Source organism: Zeugodacus cucurbitae, chromosome 4 (genome assembly GCF_028554725.1).
Source record: "Zeugodacus cucurbitae isolate PBARC_wt_2022May chromosome 4, idZeuCucr1.2, whole genome shotgun sequence".
NCBI lineage: Eukaryota > Metazoa > Arthropoda > Insecta > Diptera > Tephritidae > Zeugodacus > Zeugodacus cucurbitae.
In genome coordinates, this window is record NC_071669.1 from 73,153,856 (window position 1) to 73,174,745 (window position 20,890).

At 37.1% G+C, this 20,890-nt stretch overlaps 1 protein-coding gene across 1 annotated transcript; it reads left to right on the plus strand.

Moving 5' to 3' along the window:
* The first annotated feature begins 9,352 nt into the window (after positions 1-9,352).
* On the plus strand, positions 9,353-16,279 carry LOC105211294 (guanine nucleotide-binding protein G(f) subunit alpha). The gene is made up of 5 exons (XM_011182647.3): positions 9,353-9,850; positions 12,920-13,123; positions 13,686-13,854; positions 15,322-15,419; positions 15,537-16,279. Exons 1-5 carry the CDS (start codon positions 9,840-9,842, stop codon positions 16,228-16,230), a joined length of 1,176 nt encoding a protein of 391 aa, XP_011180949.2. The 5' UTR covers positions 9,353-9,839; the 3' UTR covers positions 16,231-16,279.
* Positions 16,280-20,890: the final 4,611 nt, after the last annotated feature.

Consider the following 20,890-nt stretch of genomic DNA (forward strand, 5'->3'; position numbering starts at 1 on the left):
ATTTTGTAGCTTTGATTTGGTTTTTTGAAACTTTTGGGATCTCAATTTCGTAGAACAAAACGAAAAAAATTCAGCATATCGAACGAATACCTCGGGAAAGTATAGGTTTAGATGACTCGACACGAATTTGTATCTTCGGTTGTTCTGAAACTTGAAATTTTTGCTGAATTTTACTGAGATATGACATACATTCTTCAGTGAAGACTGTTAAAAGCAGATAACTATCTCCAGAATCAAGCAAAATATTCAATGATATCAGAACTAACCTAAAATGGGATTAAAATATTAGATTCTCTCAGAAAAAGAAAGTTTAAAAGATCATAAAACTTAATTATGGTGAGAAGGTAAAGACTTGGAAGCATAGTTAAATAGATCCGACCTTAATCTCAACCAAACTAACTGTAATGATATTTAATTATACTAACTACAATAATGATTTTGAACTGAAACAACTACAGCGCCCATCCAAAATTCACTTGAAAATTTTCGACTCTTTTTTTTTTGGGAAATTTTAAAGCGTGCGACGCAATTGATGGGAAATCACTGTTGAGACCGCTGATTGCAATTTAGATAAGTAAAAAACTGTTGCCGCCAACTTTTTGCAAAAAAAAAAACAAATTTTTTGATTCTGGCGTGAATAAGAGCATAGGTCGAGTCTTGAAACTTGAGCGGACATTTTTCTAGGAAAGACAGTGCGTTTCTGCTAGGTACTCGTGTATGTTTGTAAATATGTGTGTATAAAAAGATGACACTTATATAATGATGTTATTTTTAGATCTTTCATTTCATTTCCTTTTTTGCAAGAATCAGACACGCTTTTTATCGGCTTGTTCCAATCAGTGGTTTCATTAAGTTTTCTACCGTTATCAGTGAGCGCGGCTGCTGAAGAATCACATCATCAGTGTCAGTCAAATTGGCCCATTTGATAGAATGCAGGTACATTGGTTGTCTGTATACCATGTATGAGTGTGTGATGCCACAAAGCTTTTTTTATTATTATTATTTTCGTTCTTGTTTTGCTTGAAATTAGCCACGAATTAGCGAAAGCGAATAAGGAAAGAAAAAAATAGCAACACTCAGGTGACAAATGACATTATCGCATTCATAGTTTTCTATCAGCACGACTGCCGAAATGGAGTGAGTCAGCTGACCACAAAAGCTTAAAGCCACTTCAGATGCCCACTTACATATGTATGTATGTATATACAACAGTTAGAAAGAAGAAGAAGCGTACAAACCCAAAATATTAACGAAATCCAAATAAACAACGCAATTGTGTTGAGTCCATAATTTCATCATTACCGTTAAATGATACCCACTTGGCAGTGCCAGTGTTATGCTTCCTTGATTTATTTCAATGTTTTTTTTTTGTTTTTCATTTTCAAAATTAAGTTCAATAGCTTGTTAGTATTTTCGTTGATGGGTTTGGTGTTTTATTTGTTTGAGTTTCTGCGAAATGCTCGATTGTAAAGTTATTTGCTTTTGTTTTATGGCGGTGCAATTAAGCGAGTTTGTTGTCTGTAGGAAGAACACACTGTTCTCGTGTGTTTCTCTTTTGCAGGAGTTTGAAAACAGCCCAATTGCATTACCGTTTGTTTTACAGGCCGTTATAAACACAACATTCGCATATTGCCGAATTTTGTTTTCCAATCGAATTGATTTTGATTGATTGTGATATCACGAAGCATATTAGTCACATCAACATTACAATAGCAACGCCGAGTAATTTATGATCATCAGATAATGGGAATATTGCTGTGTGTTTGTGGCTCTGTAATTATAATTGCCGTTCACACCTCAGCAATATGTTTGGCCGAACTTCACAACGTTTTTCTATTGACACTATTCTACAAACTTGCTCCAAAATGTGGATTTTATGAGGAGCTGTGCCAGAGAGGTCCTGAGATAGAGTCGTTTGATGATTGTAGTTCTAAATGAACTTTTATAGAATTCCCGATTTGACTTCGCGAGGAAGTGGAACACACACTCCACCGATTTATAGTTAAATACTTAAGCAACCTTTCCAAGCCATCCAAAAACAATATCTATTCATACTTCCTTTGGCAAATACCGCGTTTGCTAAGGGACTTCGCCATTTCATTGTATGTTCTCTAATTGCCCACTCGAAGTGTCATCCCAAAGGTTTCTTTTGAAAGGTAAGCTGAAATAAGTATTATAAAAATAATTTTCGATTCCCAATTTACCCTATTCAATCTCTCAACTATTATTATAGACATCTCTGTGCCTGAAGAGTTCCTAGCTTAGAAAGATTCCGATTCACTCAGAGGTGGTGAAATTCTAGGCGAGCTCTGTTTCGTTGTAACCACTGTGGAACCAATGAATTACAACACAGTTATGTGGAATTGCTCAAGAGGTTCCTAACTGAGGAGACATGTCCAGCATGGTGGAAATGGAACAAGACAGGAAAGAGTTCCTCAACATTTAATGTTACTCAGTGTCTTCTTCAAATAACGCTGACATATTTAAGTTAAAACTAAACAATTAAATTAATCAGGACTACAAGCCCATAAAACAATTTGAAGAAAGCTCATTCAAGAAGCAGAAACAGCCAAGAATTTAAATTCCGTAAATTCCAAAATCCACATCTCCCAATGGACCATAGAACTACCGAAGGCGGATGCGTCACACCAACAGGTTCCAAGCGTTTTCTTATGCCTAATCAGACAACAAAGTGGATAAAAAAAAAAATAGAAAATGTGTTTCGGTGCTTATCTTCATTGAGGCGTCAGTTGCCACCTGGTTAACGCATGACAATTCCGTCGAAATTTTTCAGGTGTTCAAAACTATCAGTAGTGACCGGCAACAATTGCTCATCGCTCGATGTTCCCGCAGGTGTCTTAGCAACATACGAGTACGAGTAGAAGTGTGTTTATTTACCTTTCAGTGGCTTTGAGATTGGTCATAAAAGCTAAATTGGGTTAACGCCCTACAATAATTATTTGATTGCATTATCTCTAATAATGGTGGAAATTTACCCGCCGCCATATATCCACATAGTGGAATATCGGCATATATTTATGTGCGTGATTATTAATGGAAATGTGTGCGCTCTCTCTCGACGACAAGGCGATGTGGTTGATGAGTCTGTGCGCTGTCTCCACGCACCAACGATTCTTTAGGACCATAAATTTCTATTTTTCATAACAGTGGAAATGTTGGCTGTGCGTTTATGTCTGATGCTAAGCGCCTCCAGCATGGGTGTGAGAAATGTTGGAAAACGTGTGCAGTTATCTGAGGCACATGTGAGTGCCTACAATTTTGAAGTTGAGTGTGAAGTTCTCAAGATCTTCATAAGAAATCACTCATGAAGCTTCCTGTTTGGTTCGTTACTCTGCTTCTTCACGCGTGAGAACATACATATGTGATTCTAAAATTCTACTTAACTTTCGAAGCACCGAGTTGCAGATATCAAGTAGATGCCCTCATATAAATATATGTATATCTGAATAGGCCTGTGTATGTTTAACGATTGGCCACTCAAAGTTCGTGTAGTTTTAATTTATTACAATTGATTAGCGATCGCTTGAATTACAGGAATTTTAATTGCCTTCGATTGAGTTATTGTCGCTAAAATCAAAATATTTTTGTTTACTTCATAACCCCAAGAGAGACACATGGATTCGGACTGAATAGCGTCTCATTAAAAGAAATGAGAGCACGTGCCTTTAAACGGCCCCTCATATGTATGTTTTTGCTTTTATTACAACAAATAAATAGTATGTACACACACACCCACATCTCTGGCGACGAAATCGCATGCGAAGGCGAGTGTCCAACTTAACGGAAATCACTCAAAAGTTGGCAGCGGCACTCAGGCTATCGAAACAACTTAATTTATCACTGTCCATTATGATCTACATACGTCAAAGTTTGCGTTACGATTGCGATCTTCGTGGAATGCGAAGTGTAAATAATTTTAATAAATTATGAAAAAAAATAATAATTGTATACACGGAAAACACGCAGCCGGTCGGGTGGATCGTGTTGTATACTTGTTTGAGAATTTTTATTTTTTATCTTATTTATTTTTTTTTTAAATGGCAACATTTCGAAGAATTTCAAAACATTTCTCGAAAATAAGCTTGGAAAATTTTTCGAAATGATTCATTAGTCCAGGGATCATTTTGATAGAACTTGAAAGCACAAAGGTAGAGGGAGATACAACTTAGTGTCTTTGGGGCAGAGAGGCTACTGTCTAATATGGATATATGAGTGTGTTATTTTTCATTTTTCATAGGAACCCGCTTTAAATGTGAAGAGTCACTTTCATCACTATGTTGAGCTGTCATTTCGCTCAGTGTATCGAATGGAACTTTCCGAAAACGCTTCAAATTATTGGTGTGATAACAGAGAAAACACTGTTAAGTAATTTATCATAAGTCATAATAGAGTGGAAAGTTATACACGGGCACTTGAGGTGGAGGTGATTTGAACGAAAACTAGTTGAATAGGCCCCCATATGCGGCGGCTCAGAAGGGTGTCTGTTTGTCTTCCAATAAATCTGAACTTTTACTAATTAAGATAAGGTTGTTGAGAGATGTCCAGCCCACAAGTACTCGTACATATGTAAATAGTGTGTGTGTGTGGGTGTGTGAATGAGATGGTGAAATTTTTATTTTCATTAAACCGTATTTGGCAAATAAATCAAAGCAAATATTTTGAATGACAATTTTGATTAAAAAATCGATTGAAAAAAAAAGGTTAACAAGAAATGATTTGGCACCACCAGACACTTTCCAATTTTTTTTTTCATTTTTGGTAGTGCTTAACCGGTTTGGACTGGTTTCAACGAAGTAATTAATATTTAATTAAATAATAATGAATAAATGAATTAAACTTTATTGAAGCTAAAATTGATTCTTTGAGATTACATTCAAGTAACTGTCTACGACTGCCTTTGCCAATACCCACAAGTGAAGATGGCGAACCATGAACTGCAGTTGAACTATTTACAAAATCTAATAGACAAAGGGCTTGAAACAAGACAAGCATACAACATATTTTTCGTTTCACTTTTAACTGCTTATTTGTTGTTGTCTAACTGTTCATCAAATATGTTTCTTCTACACTTTTCGTCGAGATATTCGAGATATCGCTTGACGATCTCTTGTTGTTCGCTTTGTGGCTTCACTCAATTAATAATTATGTCTGCTACTTTGTTGTTGCTCTATTATATGCACACACACACACACATTCAAACTCGTACATAAGTGCTTTCTGTTTGTCAATATTGTTCTACTAAATTTGTACACGATTGCCACAATAAATTCCGAGAGATTGCTGTAATTCTTTAATGATGTCATTATAGTCAGGCAATCAAGTGTTTCTTCGCTGTCTTTCTGTTTTGCTGTTGTTGTACTGTAACTGTATTTTAAGTTGTTGTCATTTTATGTGCACTAATTATTGCATCGTCTTGCAATCATAGATTGCACTCACACTCATATCTGTCTTCAGTTCTTCTGCTTCTTCTTTCTCGTGCGATAACACCCACTGTGACCAACTTTCGCAATAACTGTAGTGGTGGTCACTGACACATTTGCTCCAGTTTTGCTTTTGTTCACCTTTCCGACAGGGATGTTACCGCAACTCGATTGCAGCAAATGCGCATGAAGTGCCATGTTTCTATGAGGAATTCATTCACCCAGCCAGAGAGCGCTCTGTAACACCCTTATAGATAAGTGAGAAATATTTCAATAATGTTGCGTTACTGTGCGAGCACTTGTAATCATTGTTTACAGCGCGTTAATTGCCACAATGAACGGCTGATAATCATGTAAATCATATACTTGTACTAACAAAATAGCGCTACAATTACTCCATAAATTATCGAGTATTATCTATATTAGACTATAAGAGTTTGGCTTAAATTACAATGGCTGGGAAGTAGCTCAGCGCCCAAGTGTCTCGCTGATGCCATAAAATCTCCAGCACTTGTGGTACACTTGTGTTTCAAGGCCTCTGGATTAAGTGCTTCGCGGGAGTGCTTCGAGAAACAGCTGCTCAGTTATCGAGGTCGTTATTCCTACACTTTAATTATTATGCTCGGTGAATACCCGACTTTTGCTGGGCTAATTGTTGGGAGATATCACTAAGCAGACATAAATTATGTTGAGAAGACTTTAGAAACACCTTAAAACTGAGAAAAATGTTGAGTTTCGAATATCTTGAAACCTTAGAAAACATGTATTGATATGTGGCAATGGGGAAACATGGCGTATACGTAACATCCGATGTGAAATGTTTCTTTTTTTATTTTATTTATGTAATTTGCATATTGTCAGATTGCTGTCTGTTAAATAACGGAAACAGTTCTTTAAATAATTTTGACAATTTTGATGCTCTAATGAGCTGAATATGTTCCCATATGTAATCAATTTGCATTATAACCAGTCCTGGTTAGGAGTATATATTAATATGTATATGTGTATGTTAGTAATAGTAAATATTTTAAATTCGAGCTTCTTTAGAATGATGAATTATTTCCTTTCTCACACATAAAGTTTTTTTCAGCAACTATTATTATTAATAATAGATATCTAACCAAATATATAATATGCCTGTCATTAGCCACAAAAGAAGTCAGTTGTTGCTTCTCGAGTCTCTTGATTTTTGCTTTACTGCAAGCTTTGAAGAGGGACCTTCGATGGAACTTCCATGAGGGACTATGAAATCGATCAAAGAAACATTTGAAAATGTGTTTAATGTATGTACCTCCCGACTCTCTTCATATTTTCAGCTTTTCGACACTAAGATTAAATATATGTATTTATACATGTGTATGTATGTATGACTGTAATATGCAACATTTCTCATAGTAATTATCAACGTTATTTTTGTAACAGTTCTATTTACAATATTTGTTTGTGTTGTTTTGCAGCGCTCGCTTTACTTTTACACTTAGCAACCTAACAAGCTGAGCGCAAAATTATTCAATGTTATATATTAATGAATAAACCAACAAGTTTACATGTTAACCAAACTGTCTATACACACACCGTTACATACAGACATCGTGCGCCATATACCCGTATATCGTGGCATGGAGTAATTTATCACCTGCCAATTAGAGCATTAACATACGCTTAGCACAGAGTCGCAACGCGCCGAGGTCCGTCCGAGCTACGCTGCATTGCCCCTAATGACAGTTGAAATGCAAAATTGAAGAGAGACGGAAGAGGTTCGATTTTTTGTTTGTGAGATGCACCGTGAAACGGGCGGTGGAAAAGGGCGCAAGGTGCAAGGTGCAAGGCTTCAGTCAGCTGGGGGGTGAGTGTCAACTGCGGAGTGTTTGCAGGGGATTTACAACATGACGACCAACGAGTAATGTACAACAAGTTGTTGTTGTTTACGTTCTTAATGCTAAATAAATATTTTTTTTCACATGCACCTCTTTAGTTGTACAACAACAGCGTGACATGTGCAATGGATAAGTAGTCAAAACATAAACAAGTTGGACACATTTCGTTCGTTGTTCTTTTTGTTGTTATTGTGGCTGTTAATGCCAATAGAATTGAAGTGTTTTTGTTTGAAATAACTGAAATTCCAAAGTGTTTAATCATCAAATAGGAAGTGAAATCAATAAATGGGGCATAAATATTATATTAAAGCGCACGAAGTTTCCGCTCTCCGAGTGTTAACCCGTTGACGATGCTGTAGTGGAGATGATACTGATGTGTAGAGCAGAGCAAATTATTTATGACAGCAAAAGAAACCTAAAACTGTTATAAAATATAGGTTATGTCATGGGACCTACACGGTAGGCTACACCTTTTCCATTACCTGAATACTTTGAAATCTGCATCACAGCGTTGATTCGCAGCTCACATTAAACCACTTGACATTAATTATGTTAGAATGTTCGAAAGAGACAGCAGTCTTCATACAAATATTGGATTTAGAAATATTTTCAAAGAATCGCAGCTCTCGCAGATCTGCATTGAGCTGCCACTCTTCGAAATTATCATTTTTTCTTTCTCGACGACTATATAAGGGGTTTCGGACCTTATGTTACTACAGTTTCGACTTTTAACACACCGACGTGATGAAAGTAAGCATAACCATACAATTTTGTTCAACATTCGTCAATTTCATTGAAGTAAGAAACGTTTTCTCATTTCTCCGGGTCTTAAAAGCGATTATGTGGACTAAATAGAAAGCTTTAGGAAAATAACATAAAACATAAAGCTTGCCTAAAGCTTCTAAAACCTTAACCTGAAAATAGGTCATGCCTGTTCGCTTATCGAATGAAATCTGTAAAAATATTTGAATTACCCAATCATCACGTTTCAAAAAGATAAAGCATACAGAAACGTGATTCTATTTTTTTGCTTTTGGTGTGTGCAGACATGCTTTATTGTTTGATTCAAAGGTTATCTTCCGATCGCCGAAGTGCCATGAAATTGTTTGTTGTCGCACTGAAGCGCAAATTTTAATCAAAATATTGAAAGAATATGACTCTTCTTCAATAATTCGCGCGATAGAGGGTTAAAGGTGTCTTCAGTGGTGATTTCTGATTTGGATAACACTTTTTTTGTGGTAGAAGGTAGACGATTGCTGTCAACAACAACTGTTGCTGTTGTTGCTGTTGCAGGGGTGTCACCTGGTGGTTAAGTGTTGTGATTTTGTTCAGCGAAAATCATTAAACTCACTGCGCGCTTATCGGCAGAAGACGGCACAAACATGCGTGCACTTATTAACATGTTTGTCTCCATACAAATTATGAACAACCGACTCTTGTCATTATATCCAATATACAAGAGCCAATGTGTGTGTGTGTCAGCCAACGAAAAACACTTCAAGTGCCGAGCGAAATATGCAAAGTCAGCCGCACGTTTGAGGAGGGGTCCCTATTTGCGCAGGGGATGTGGGTGGCGGCGGCGCAGCGATAAGCGCCTCGACCAGCCGATCCCCCAAACACCGCGCGCCACATTCCATTCCGCCGCAATGCAGCAAATTCACCTACATACATGCACAAACACACACACACACACGTACAGATGTGCAGGTGAGCGCACTGCTGCCGTGGCAACTCTGGCAGGAAAACGAAAGAAACACTGATCGCGCTGCCGCTTTAGGTGGCACTTTAGGTGCGCGGCGGTGCAGGTGTTGTTGGGCGGCGCTACGACGCTACGGCGCTTCACTAACTGACTAAAGGGGCAGCGCGGTGGTGGCGCGGGGAAACGCACTTCACCCTCAAACAGACGGGCGAACAGCCGGACGAGTGATGCTAATCTTATCTGTGGTGTACCATAAATTAGACGGGCGTACAAGCAATTTGTACGATATCGATAGGACAGCAGCAATTTCTGTACAATAATAATAATTGCCAGTGATAACGGTGCGGTGTGCGCGGTGATATTCGACTTCGTTTAAAAGTTTGTTACGGCGCGAGTTGGCCAACAGTTGAGCGAGTGAATTCATAGCGTTAGCACACGCAATCAAGTGTTTCCGAGTGTTGAACTTCACTAGGAAAATTAAATAACATAACAAATCCACACACACACACACACAGACATTCCTTCGGGCATACAGAGACAAAGACTTTCAAAGTGCACCAGAGCCAAGTGTGAATCTTCCAAAAGTGAATTGACAAGTGAATTAGTGAAAATAAAAAAGAAAAACAATTGAGAAGCAACATTAAAGATAAACTAAGAAGTGAGACAATAAAAATCAAAGCAAATTATTGCTAAAAATCTGAGTGAAAAAAGACACACACACACATTGCCACATCGAGAGCGCCAGTTTTCGAGTGATTTCTTGGAATATTCGGTTTATCAGCATTTTGTGACACCCAAAAATTTACAACAACGTTGGCCAAAATGAAGTTAAGGTGAGTTCAAGATTTATGCGCTTACAAAACGATTACAAACAAGCGCACACTTGTGTACCTCGGCGGTCCTCGGCATGCCAGCAAGTTACACATAAAACAACCGTTTATCGGTCAATATATGAATATATGGGTTTTTCACCGTTATATTGCGTTCATATTAATACATATGTGTGAATGTAGTCGTTACTTGGCTATAAAACATTCGAAGTTAAGATTCTTTTTTATTGGCTTGGCATGTGATCACTTTGTATGGCCCATTATTGCCAGCCAAGTGACCATTGACTCGATGATTGATTAATTTATTAAGGAAGTTATGCCACTTCCAGTGTAAACACAAACACCGAGTCTTATTTTTGTACTTTGATTGGGGTTTTCCTGCTAGTGAATATTTAATCTCAATGTTCACTCTAGATAATCTTCAAAACGCTAGATTTAGATTATTAGAAAATATATATTTTACTATCTTCTATTAAAACTAAATCTTTATTATAGATGGCTTCAGGTTATAGCTAGATGGCTTCAGGTTTGACTATCGGCTATATAAAGTCTTGAAAGGACATTTTAAGGCACTTTTATCAGAAAGTGGGAATATTTATATTCTTGAACAATGTTAGACTTCTAGTACAACCAAATCAATACAAAATACAACCAAGTTTTTTTAATGCGTATTAGAGTTGAAATTACTTCTTGCTCTCACAGGTGTTTTGCAAACTCCGTCTGTCTTCGAGTGGTTTAAAGGTGGCGACGAATTTTGGGTGTGCGACTCAATAAAATTTCAAGACTTCATTTCCGCAATATACCGTACTCGTACATGGTAAATATACCGTGGATGATAATGTAGTTCAATTCTAGCAAATTCTATTCGTTTTCTGCCTTTGCAGTTCGGTAAGTGTCTTTTACTTACTTTGTCTTTACTTACTCCTCCTATTCGGTTTGAAACCTTAAAAGATAAATCAAAAGCCTCCAAATAAATAATTTCTAACCAAATATTGTAGTTAAACTCAAGGATCAGAAGATATCTAATATTGTCATACATTTCATTGAAATCAATAAATAAATATTATACAATAGCGAAGTTAGTGCTACTATACCGCTACTTATTGGGCAAATCGATAAAAACCATATGCACGAGAGCAGGCGAAAAACCCACGTCAAAAGGGTAAAACCAAAGCTCGCACAAACACTTCAGCTTTTATCTAAAAACACAGAAGAAAAAAGCCGATAAAAGTGAAAATGTTTTGCAACACGTTCACCAAAAACCAACAGCAGCACAAGCAGTGATGGATGTCTAGTATTTACATTAACGGAGTTTATGCGAAAATAATATGTTTTATGACATAAACAAAATGATTTCAATTACAAACAACCTTCCGACCGCGTTGAGTGGGCGTCGAAATCGATTATGCGACTATCTATAACTATCTGTTTACTCGCATTTACTCGTAGGTTTTATCAAACGCCCGCGCAGCAGCGCATCATATCTGCCTAATCATTTCGGTTAATTGCATAATTAAGGCATCGTAAATAGCAGCGGCCATGGAGCGCTCGCTCATTCACAGGGATTTCATAGAGGGCGTCAATATCCGCAAATAACTGGACATTAAAGTGCACCTCTGTTTATATGTGTGTGTGTGTAGGTTCTTCATGAATGACTGATTTACAGCTAAACTCTGTTTAATTATTGTGATAAAAAAGTGAAAAATGTCTTTGTATTTGTTGTTGTTGTTAGAAATGTAATCGATTCATTAAGATATGAGGGTCGGAATATTTTTGAATGCCAGAACTTGGGTACAAAGTGTAGAATGACTTTTGCTATTGTTGTTTTCGCCAAAATTAAATTCTTTCAAAGGTAAAGCAATCTACAAATACAATCGAGGTTTTTTTGTTATACACATTGACTCTGCAAAGAGTCTTCATTCATGAAGCGGTGACTCATATGTATATTCTACTTCGATAGACTCAATGAACTAATGGAAACTTCTAAAAGAAGCCTATGTTACTACCTCTCTTCACTAGATGGTACCCACAGAACTTCAATATATCCATTCAAACTCTTATGCCGCAACCTTCTCAGCAAATAGCTGTAAGTAAGGCATTCGAGATAAGAAATTTAATTAACATGAATTTGACAAAAAGTGATCTTTCTCCGAAATTCTGCTCATTATGCCTCGCTAATTTGAAATCACAAACCGTCAGTGCGATATTAATTAGAGAGACTGATGAGTTGAATAATAGTAGGCGCTGAATCATTGTATTTGGCGCAAGCAGAGGATAACAATTATGCTGACATGTGTCTGAAAGCTGATAAAGCTAAATAGGACTTTCCGGTAGACTCATATACATACGGACACTTATGCGGCTTTATCATAATTTATGACATAAATGTCTCGCAGCGCAGACTGATTTATACAAACTGAGTTTGCACTAAAATAGTCAAATAGTGTTTACATAGAACATTAGAGCAATTACGCCTCCAAATAGAATCCCAAAATAATATACATATTAATGGAAGACACTAGAGATCGGCAAATTGCGACTGGTTAGATAAGAGGTCCGCCATTTACTGTACTTTCAATTAACAAAACAAGCCAAACCGCAGTGCACTTAATTAAATAGTGTTAATCACACGAGCATAGCATATTATTTACTAATTACTTTTCAATTAGCGAAACACAAAATGTACATTTTTGGAAATATGTGGGAACCACCCACGCATTATCTGGTCGCAAAGCACTTTATCACACGCCAAGCACTTACAACTCAATTAATTAAGCGCTCATTTCGGTTGTTTTTGGAAACCAATTTTTTGTTGTGTTCCCGGAACTAGTGTTATCGCTTGAATCTCGAATTCTATAGAAGCATTTAAGAATTAGCTATAACGAGACTACTTCGTCTAATGTAAATATTTGTGAGATTTACGCCGCTAATTTTTGGCCACCTTGATAAAAAAAGTGCGCGTGGCACTGTTTGCTCGGCGCTAAATCTTTTCGCGCTTACGTCTATTTTCGGCAAATTCACGCAATTCCATTTCATGTGTACTTATTCGTTATCATTTCTATGTATTTATAGACTCTTACGTTGTTTACGTCACACGAAGCCGCAAGTGCCGGACGAGTTCCACACAACGCCACAGGATGTGGAGCAACAGTTCACCGAAGTGCGCAAATCGTTTCGTGAGGCCGTGAAAATTCTGCTGCTGGGCACCGCCGAGTCCGGCAAGACGACCATCATCAAGCAAATGCGCATACTGCACATCAACGGATACACAGACGAGTAAGTTGCATATGAGCGCTGGCTATGGCGCGAGCCAAACCGAAAGCTCACTTAAGCTCTAGAGTAGTATAAATCACTTGAATGAAATAATTATGGAAGCTTATTGCACCGACGGTGAAAGCGATTGGATGTGTTTACCGATGAAATTAGTCGGAAATTCCATAATTATTTTCATGAACCCGCGCGAGTCCACACTCAAAGAGTTCGTAAATTAGAAAAGAGGCGTGCCTTCAAGAGTGCCATATTTTAAATTACTGTTAAGCGACACTAATCTAAGAGTGATGAAGCAGAAATTAGAGATAAACCGCATCCCATAAATCTCTCAGTTGTTATGATTTCATCCACCAAGGAAGCTAGCAGTAAATTATCTTTAACGCTCAGTGCCACTGAGAGTAAATGCATATTTTCACTCATACACGCGCCTATTTGGTTCAGCCGCAGGGAGGTTACATACAATTTTCTTATATAATTAAGTATAAGAGACTTCAAAAGTTTTCTAGGTTAAGACTACTACTCTTTATTTCTATGCAATATATTTATTGTAATATTTTCTTCTTTACAGAGAACGCTGTGACAAAATCCCCGAAATCTACCAAAACATCCACGAATCCATCTACCAGTTGGTGCAACATATGGCTATACTGGGTATACAGTACCAGAGCATAGCGAGTAGAAAGTGTGCAGAATATATACTCTCAATGGGCGATCAGGCGCCGGAATATATGAATGAGGTGAGTTCTGGAATTAATCAACATATTTTTAAATTAAATAAGTTGTAAGTTCAAGTGTATTTTGCTGATTAAAGAGTAATAATTGTAGTGCGGGGTAGTTCGAGATTATTGAGGTATCGGTTTTTGAACTAGATCAAATTTGAAAATAGTAATGTTTGTTGTTATTTACAAAAAATTATCTCGATTTTTAGATATACTACTCTTCTCATATTCATTTATTTTCAATATGATGAATGAAATCGATTCTTGCCTCGTTTTCGCAAATGTCATATGACTCTCATATCAGTGCCGAACTTTATTGGCATTTTTGCTGAGAAGTTGTACATATGCATCCACAAGTGTGTGTATTTACATTAAATTTACGTCAAATATAATCTCAGAGTAGGCACTTGGGCTCTTAGATTATATTGATTGTGCTGTGGTCAGAACAAAACAGCACAAAACAAATACAAATAAATTTCGCAAATACAATGATTAATTTTCGGAAAATCACAATGTATAAATAATAAAAGTGGTAGAAGAAAAGAGGGATGGTGAGATATGGTTTCCTCCTTTTCGATGCAACTTTTTGGTATTTCTCTGATCCAATGTGTAATTTGGAATTTTTGAATTAAAAACAAATTTAACAAACCGCTTTACCTGGACCTGGACCTAGACCTACGTAATGAAATGTTTCTACGTTTTGAAAACCTCAAGTTTTGCTGAGGAACTGAATTTTTTAAGTAATTCGAAATAGTTGATATGATTATCTATAATAAAGGTCTACATTCCATAGTTTTGCTCCATGGTTATACGAGCTGGTTTCTTATCAGCACTTTCCAACACTATGCCAGACTTTCTAATACATGAAAGTCGATTTTTATGACTGATAAAATAATGATTAGTTTATCAGATTTATTATATTAAAACGTGTGGACAGAAACAATTAGGAAATACCCACATTGAATTCTTTAGTAGCCATAGGATTTCATTTTCTCTCAAGGGAACTTTAATAGAGGCTGAGAGAATGAGATCTTCACAAGAAGTATCGCTTAGCTGAAATATCCCTTAATATTTAGTGAAGAAAGTTGCTTATACAGAATTACAAACTAACTGTGTACACTAATCAAACTAGTAATGATTCATGCTAGCGCTGGTTCTGGTTCTGCAGCTGCGTTCACACGTATTGTGATCGTGCTGATAGATAAGCTTATCGGCGCAGATATGCATGCGAGATTTCCAAGTGACTGGTTAGTACTGGTTAGGGGCGATAAAGAGTGGGGCGGTGGGGTCTATTGTGCTGTTAGCTGAATTTCATTCAGAATATTCAGCCAAGCAGGGAGTGCTTAACCCAATGGCAGCCATTTTTTGCATGGAAAATTTAGATTTATATTGAACTTAGACAATTGTACTGTAAATATAGCGCAGTGTAAATATGAATTGATAAAGACTTGTAATTAAACATTCCCTTTTCTCCTCTCATTACAGGAATACTGTGATCATATAATCACTTTATGGAACGATGTCGGCATTCGGACGTGTTTCGAACGCTCCAATGAAATTCCGCTGTTGGACAGCACGAAATAGTAAGTATCCAACACGCGCTGATATCGACTGCATACAGTCATCGGCAGCAAATCATAATCACTTTAAAGCAAATGAAATTTTTAGCAGATTATTAATGAATGCGCTTTTTGTTTCAGCTTCCTTGACAATTTCGAACGCATCTCCGACCCCGAGTACATACCATCCACCGAGGACATACTGCACAGTCGCAAGATCACCACCGGCATACACCAGATCACGTTCAAAGTGAAGGTGCCGCGCACCATGGGCGGTGGCGTGCAAGAGTTCCGCATGTACGATGTGGGCGGCCAGCGCGATCAGCGCAACAAATGGATACAAGTCTTCGAGGGCATTCAGGCGGTGCTCTTTCTCATTTCCTGTGGTGACTTCGATCAGAGTCTGCGTGAGGATTCGCGTCAGAATCGTCTGCAAGAGGCGCTCAATCTGTTTCGGAGTGTGTGGCAGAATCGGTTTCTCGCCTCCGCCGGCTTCATTGTCTTCCTCAACAAGCAGGACGTAATGGAGCGCAAGATACGCGCCGGCAAGCATATTGTCGATTATTTCCCCGATTTCGAAGATTTCTGCAATTCGCCACAAGACGGCAACTACTTCGACGAGTCGGATTGGACGAAGCGTTTCATACAGCACAAGCTCATCGACATCACGCGTGAGCCCTTCAAGCGCAATTCTCGAAATAACATTGACTACTCGAGGCGCGAGTGCTACTACCATTTTACCGTCGCCACCGATACGAGTTGCGTGCGGAAGGTCTTCAATGACGTGCATCAGATGATTCTGCATCAGAACATCAAACTGATGGGACTGCTGTGATGAGACTGCGCATTTAGCACGAATGCGAGTTCGTGCAGCGAAAACAATTTGTAGAAATTAGCGTGTATATAAGTACTTAAGTATAGAGTTAAGTAAACGATAGTATTGTAAATACATGAGTTAGTAGTATGTACGTGAATAGTTTAAGGTCCGTGCCGAATCTTTGAATTTTTGAATAAGCTACAGAATTTAGTGAATTCCTATTCTGCAACTGTGATTTTAATAGGGATATTTATTGATAAGTACTGCAAATAGTTTTAAAAAATGGACTTTTCTACCGAAATTTGTACTAAATTATGATGAATAGGTGAACTAATTGTAAGCCATCAAACAGTGTGTGCATATAAACTAAGTTTTACACTCGATCGATTTTTGAGCTTTTGCCAAAGTTTGTAAAATACATGAAAATTACTTTCAGAATTTTGAAAAAATAAAAATATCTTATAAAATACAACAGACAAAATCAACTTGTATCATTTGCGAGAAAATTATACGGCAATTCTAGGTTTCGTTTCGAAACAGAATGTTTGGTTTGGGATTGAGACGAAAGACCTCGCGCTTTTTAAAATTATCAATTAAAATCTTTGGAGATATAATAAGTCAACAGCTTTTTTAAAGTCTATGTGGTGCGTTGCTGGACCCAGAGTTTCCAATATTCAACTTGTTCTGTGACTCAATGGTTGCCTCCAAAGTCTCATTTATTTATTCTTCAAAGATGTTTGCTCAGGCTATTCTACTAATGATAGCTTTCTCTTCTTCTCTCTGGTCTTTTTCCAACTGCTTTTTGTCCGGAGAATTCCACAATTAAAGGTGAAACTGCAAGTAAATTTGCTAGAAATTGAAAGATAACACAAATGTGGATTGCGTGCACCATATAATAATCTGTATTTAATCATAATTAGTGCTAATTAGATGTATAAATAATATGTGTTGCAATAGAAAATCCTTCAGATCGCCTGGTTAGATAGAATAACACTTTAATTTGCCAAGCTTACCGCAATGTATGCGATGACTTTGTGCGGCCGAGCGGGTTTATTAAATTAGGGCCTTAATTGCTCGACGATCGCACACTTTGTAAACAAGCCAGAAATTACATATGTAATTAATTACGGGCGTACAAATACACAAGTTAATATGAATGTTTATCTGATGGAGTGCACACGCACGCTTTGCTCACCTGCCATTGCTTGAATGTACATATGTTTACATGTATGAAGTCAATTGCCGTTATGAGAGGCTAATATGTACTTAAGAATGCATATATGTATTTATGTATTTCAGTTCGCTTGCATTCTCGTGCGATTTCCAGTATAATTGCAAACGTCATTATAGTCACGGATGTATGTATTCATGTGTGTTGCATGCGATGATTAATTTTGATTTGCCACCATACAAGTGTCAACTCCTTAATGCCACACGCTATACGCTACACAAGTACTTATAATGAATTTAAAAATGATTAAAGGGTGTCAGCTGTTAATCGCATTGTTTGTGTGTGTTTGCATTGCATTTGTGGGCAAACACGCAACAACAGCGAAAACATTTTGTAGCAATTATTTGTTATTGTACAATTATGCAAAGTCAGCGGCATGCCACACAAACATTAGGCTCTCAACGTCGCGGTGTCGCAGCGCCTAAAGGCACACAACCGACCAACCGGTTACTAATTGGTTAGAATGTTGGGGAAGGTGTTGAAAGTAATGTTGAACATGAGTGTCATATTTGCACGCAAATATGCATATATACAAATATGTTCAGGTAAGTTTGTAGGAGTGTGGACAATTGATGGCTTTAATCACGTCACTTCATTGAAATTGCCCACAAAGTGAGAATTTCGTGGGGGGTAAATTATCAGTTTTTTTTGTTAGTCGACATGTGATAAAGATGGAACATATATTAAGCAACTAAATAAAGCAGTATTCATAAATATTATCCATCAGATTACAGTTTCCATTTGATGTCCTCATGGATACCACAGTAGCTTTAATATTATCTATGGTGCGATGAAAATACCGGTATCTCGCTCTGTGGGTGCCAAAGGTTGAGCGACAATAGAAATTTCTTTTCGTTTAATATTGGTCAGAACAGCAATCGAATCCAGGTCATGAAGGTAGTAGTGCTGATCTGCAACTTATTCGTTTATTTTTGCTCGACTGTTGATTGATTTTTGAGAGGCAGATTTGCGGCAGAGTTACCCTCAGCTTCATTGTATCCTGTTTTATTGGCGATGTGTTATTGATGATTTAAGTCCACTCTGGTTTAATTTCCCAATAATTATGTTCAAGTTCAATGGCAGTTCTTATGAAACCATAAAAATTCAAGGATTATTTAAGACTACCTGCCTTAACGTCTGCCAAGAACCAGCCCTAAATTATTTCTAAACTTATAAAATTTAAATTTATAGCGGTACTTTTGTTTCTTTTTCGGAACGTGACATGATAGATTTATGATATGATTGAGTTCATGGTCAGAAAAAATAATGTATTTGCAATTCATACAAAAATGGATACAAATAAAACAACTCAATCAAATGAATTTAGTTTATACACGAAAATTTCTATAGTCATTACAAAACAGACCTTTAATTGTCATTTTATGGGAGTATTTTGACAAGCTCCTCAGCTTTAAGCTACGGTTACAAGTACAATAACAACATTTTCATTAAAGTTTTGTATAATAAAAGGTGGGTCTTAAGTTCTGAAAAAGTCAATAACAGCATTTGGATGACATCATTAAACACGTTTTTTATTTTTATTTTTGAAAAAAACATCAAAAACAAATTAAAAGTGTTCTGAAGCTTCAAAGAAAGTCAACCTCCACCGGGAAGAGGCAACAAAAAAATATAAATAAAGCAAAACGCAATGAATGAAAAACGTCTTGTGTGCAATTATAATAAACGTGTGTGTTGTTGTACGCAATTTACCGTAACTGTGCTGTGAATGACATTACAAACTAAAATCACCAACAACAACAAAGTCACCCTCACCGCACGGCCTCCCCCGCGAGGGTGCGAATTTTTGTTGTGTGCTTTCCTTGTTCTCCGTCTCCGTTCGGTTTTTGTGAAATTTGATATGTTTCACATTCAACGCCGTTTTTAGCAAATATTTCGAACACCGAATGCGCTTTCTTAACTTGAGACTTGTCAACGTGGGAGCAACCCGACCGCAGCGCTACAACCTCAACCTCAAGTACTTTTTAACTTTTGACATACGCCCTGTTGTTGCTTTTCTTGCTGCTGTTGTTATTGTTGTTGTTGCTTATGTTTTCCAAGTATTTTGCAGTTCTGTCTCGGTTACTTGTAGATGCTGGCACTTCCGCATCCGCTGCTTTGGTGGCCACAACAGATTCGACTTTGTGCTTTTCATGCTCTATTGTACGACCGTGTTGTTGTTATTATAGTTTTCTTTTTTTACTTTTTCATTTTTCTTAGTACATCGTCCAATGTACAATATGTGTCTGTGCATATTTCCATGCATTTTCGGCCAGTTTCGATTTCTTCACTTTGTTTGCTCACATTTTCATATTCTCTGCACTTAACTTCACTTCCGTTGGCCGACTCTGGCTGCACCGCAAGCTCGCCTTCCCCCTGGAACAGTTTGGTTTTCAATAACTTTTTGCCACTTGACAGCTCAATACTCGGTGCTCCAGATTTCTCTTCGATATTTCAGGAGATATTTTGCTTAGAAAAGACACTAAAAGAAAAAATAGACAAGTACTAGTATTTATGTATAAGAAGAGGCACACTTTTTCTGTAGATAAATAAAGAATATAGGCTTATGATGAAGACTTAGTCATATTGAAACTTCCTTGAATACTTATTAGGTTTATATAGGGGTGCTGCATTTGGTTATCCGGATAATCGGATTTTCTAAAATATAATGAGAACAGCACTCTCGTGAACGGCAGATATTGTTTGTTTCAAAGAGTATTGAAGATAAAGTCGAGGATCAAAAAACAAAGGACATCTGAAAGTTGTAACGGTATCTACGAATTGTTAAATAATGATGAGAGTAAAATTAAATTGTAAAATACTCTGAAATATATTATGGATATAGTCCTTTAAATAAACATAATTCTCAGAACATTAATTTAATTTTAACAGATGTAGAGAGAGCTATATCGTATGTAGGTACAGTCTCCTCGAAGGTAACTTAAACACAGCTTCATTTTGTTTAGTTTTGTATTTCCAAGAACTTCTTAAAATACTCTTGTATAAACATATCGGAAACACTAGACATTATTTAACTCAACCTAACCTCAATTTATTTAACCTGACTCCTTCCTAATAAACACATAAATCCAGAACGAGTCTATTACTCGTCGGCCATAGTGATGAGAACGCATAAACGAAAGGCTAAAAGTAAGAGCGAAAGAAAGTGAAGGTTGATAAAAACAATGCCCACAATAATTATAGTGTAACCAACACCAACAACAGTCTCATCAATCGACAGCCCTGTTTGCGGCTTAATTGAAATATCACTAACGGGAATACGTCAAAAAGGCACAAGCAACGCACAACAATTCACAACTACACTCTACTACACTTGAACTCGATATACTGTGGGGTTGCCACATCAAAGAAATAATAATGAAAATAAAATAATCATTTTGTGATTAGGATGTAAGAATATATTTATATATGGAAGAATATATCTCGAAG

Bases quoted from the DNA above. Each gene is read 5' to 3' on its own strand.
- LOC105211294 (XM_011182647.3), top strand. The intron at 13,124-13,685 runs GTAAGTTGCATA...TCTTCTTTACAG, and splicing joins ATCAACGGATACACAGACGA to AGAACGCTGTGACAAAATCC. The intron at 15,420-15,536 runs GTAAGTATCCAA...TTTTTGTTTCAG, and splicing joins CTGTTGGACAGCACGAAATA to CTTCCTTGACAATTTCGAAC.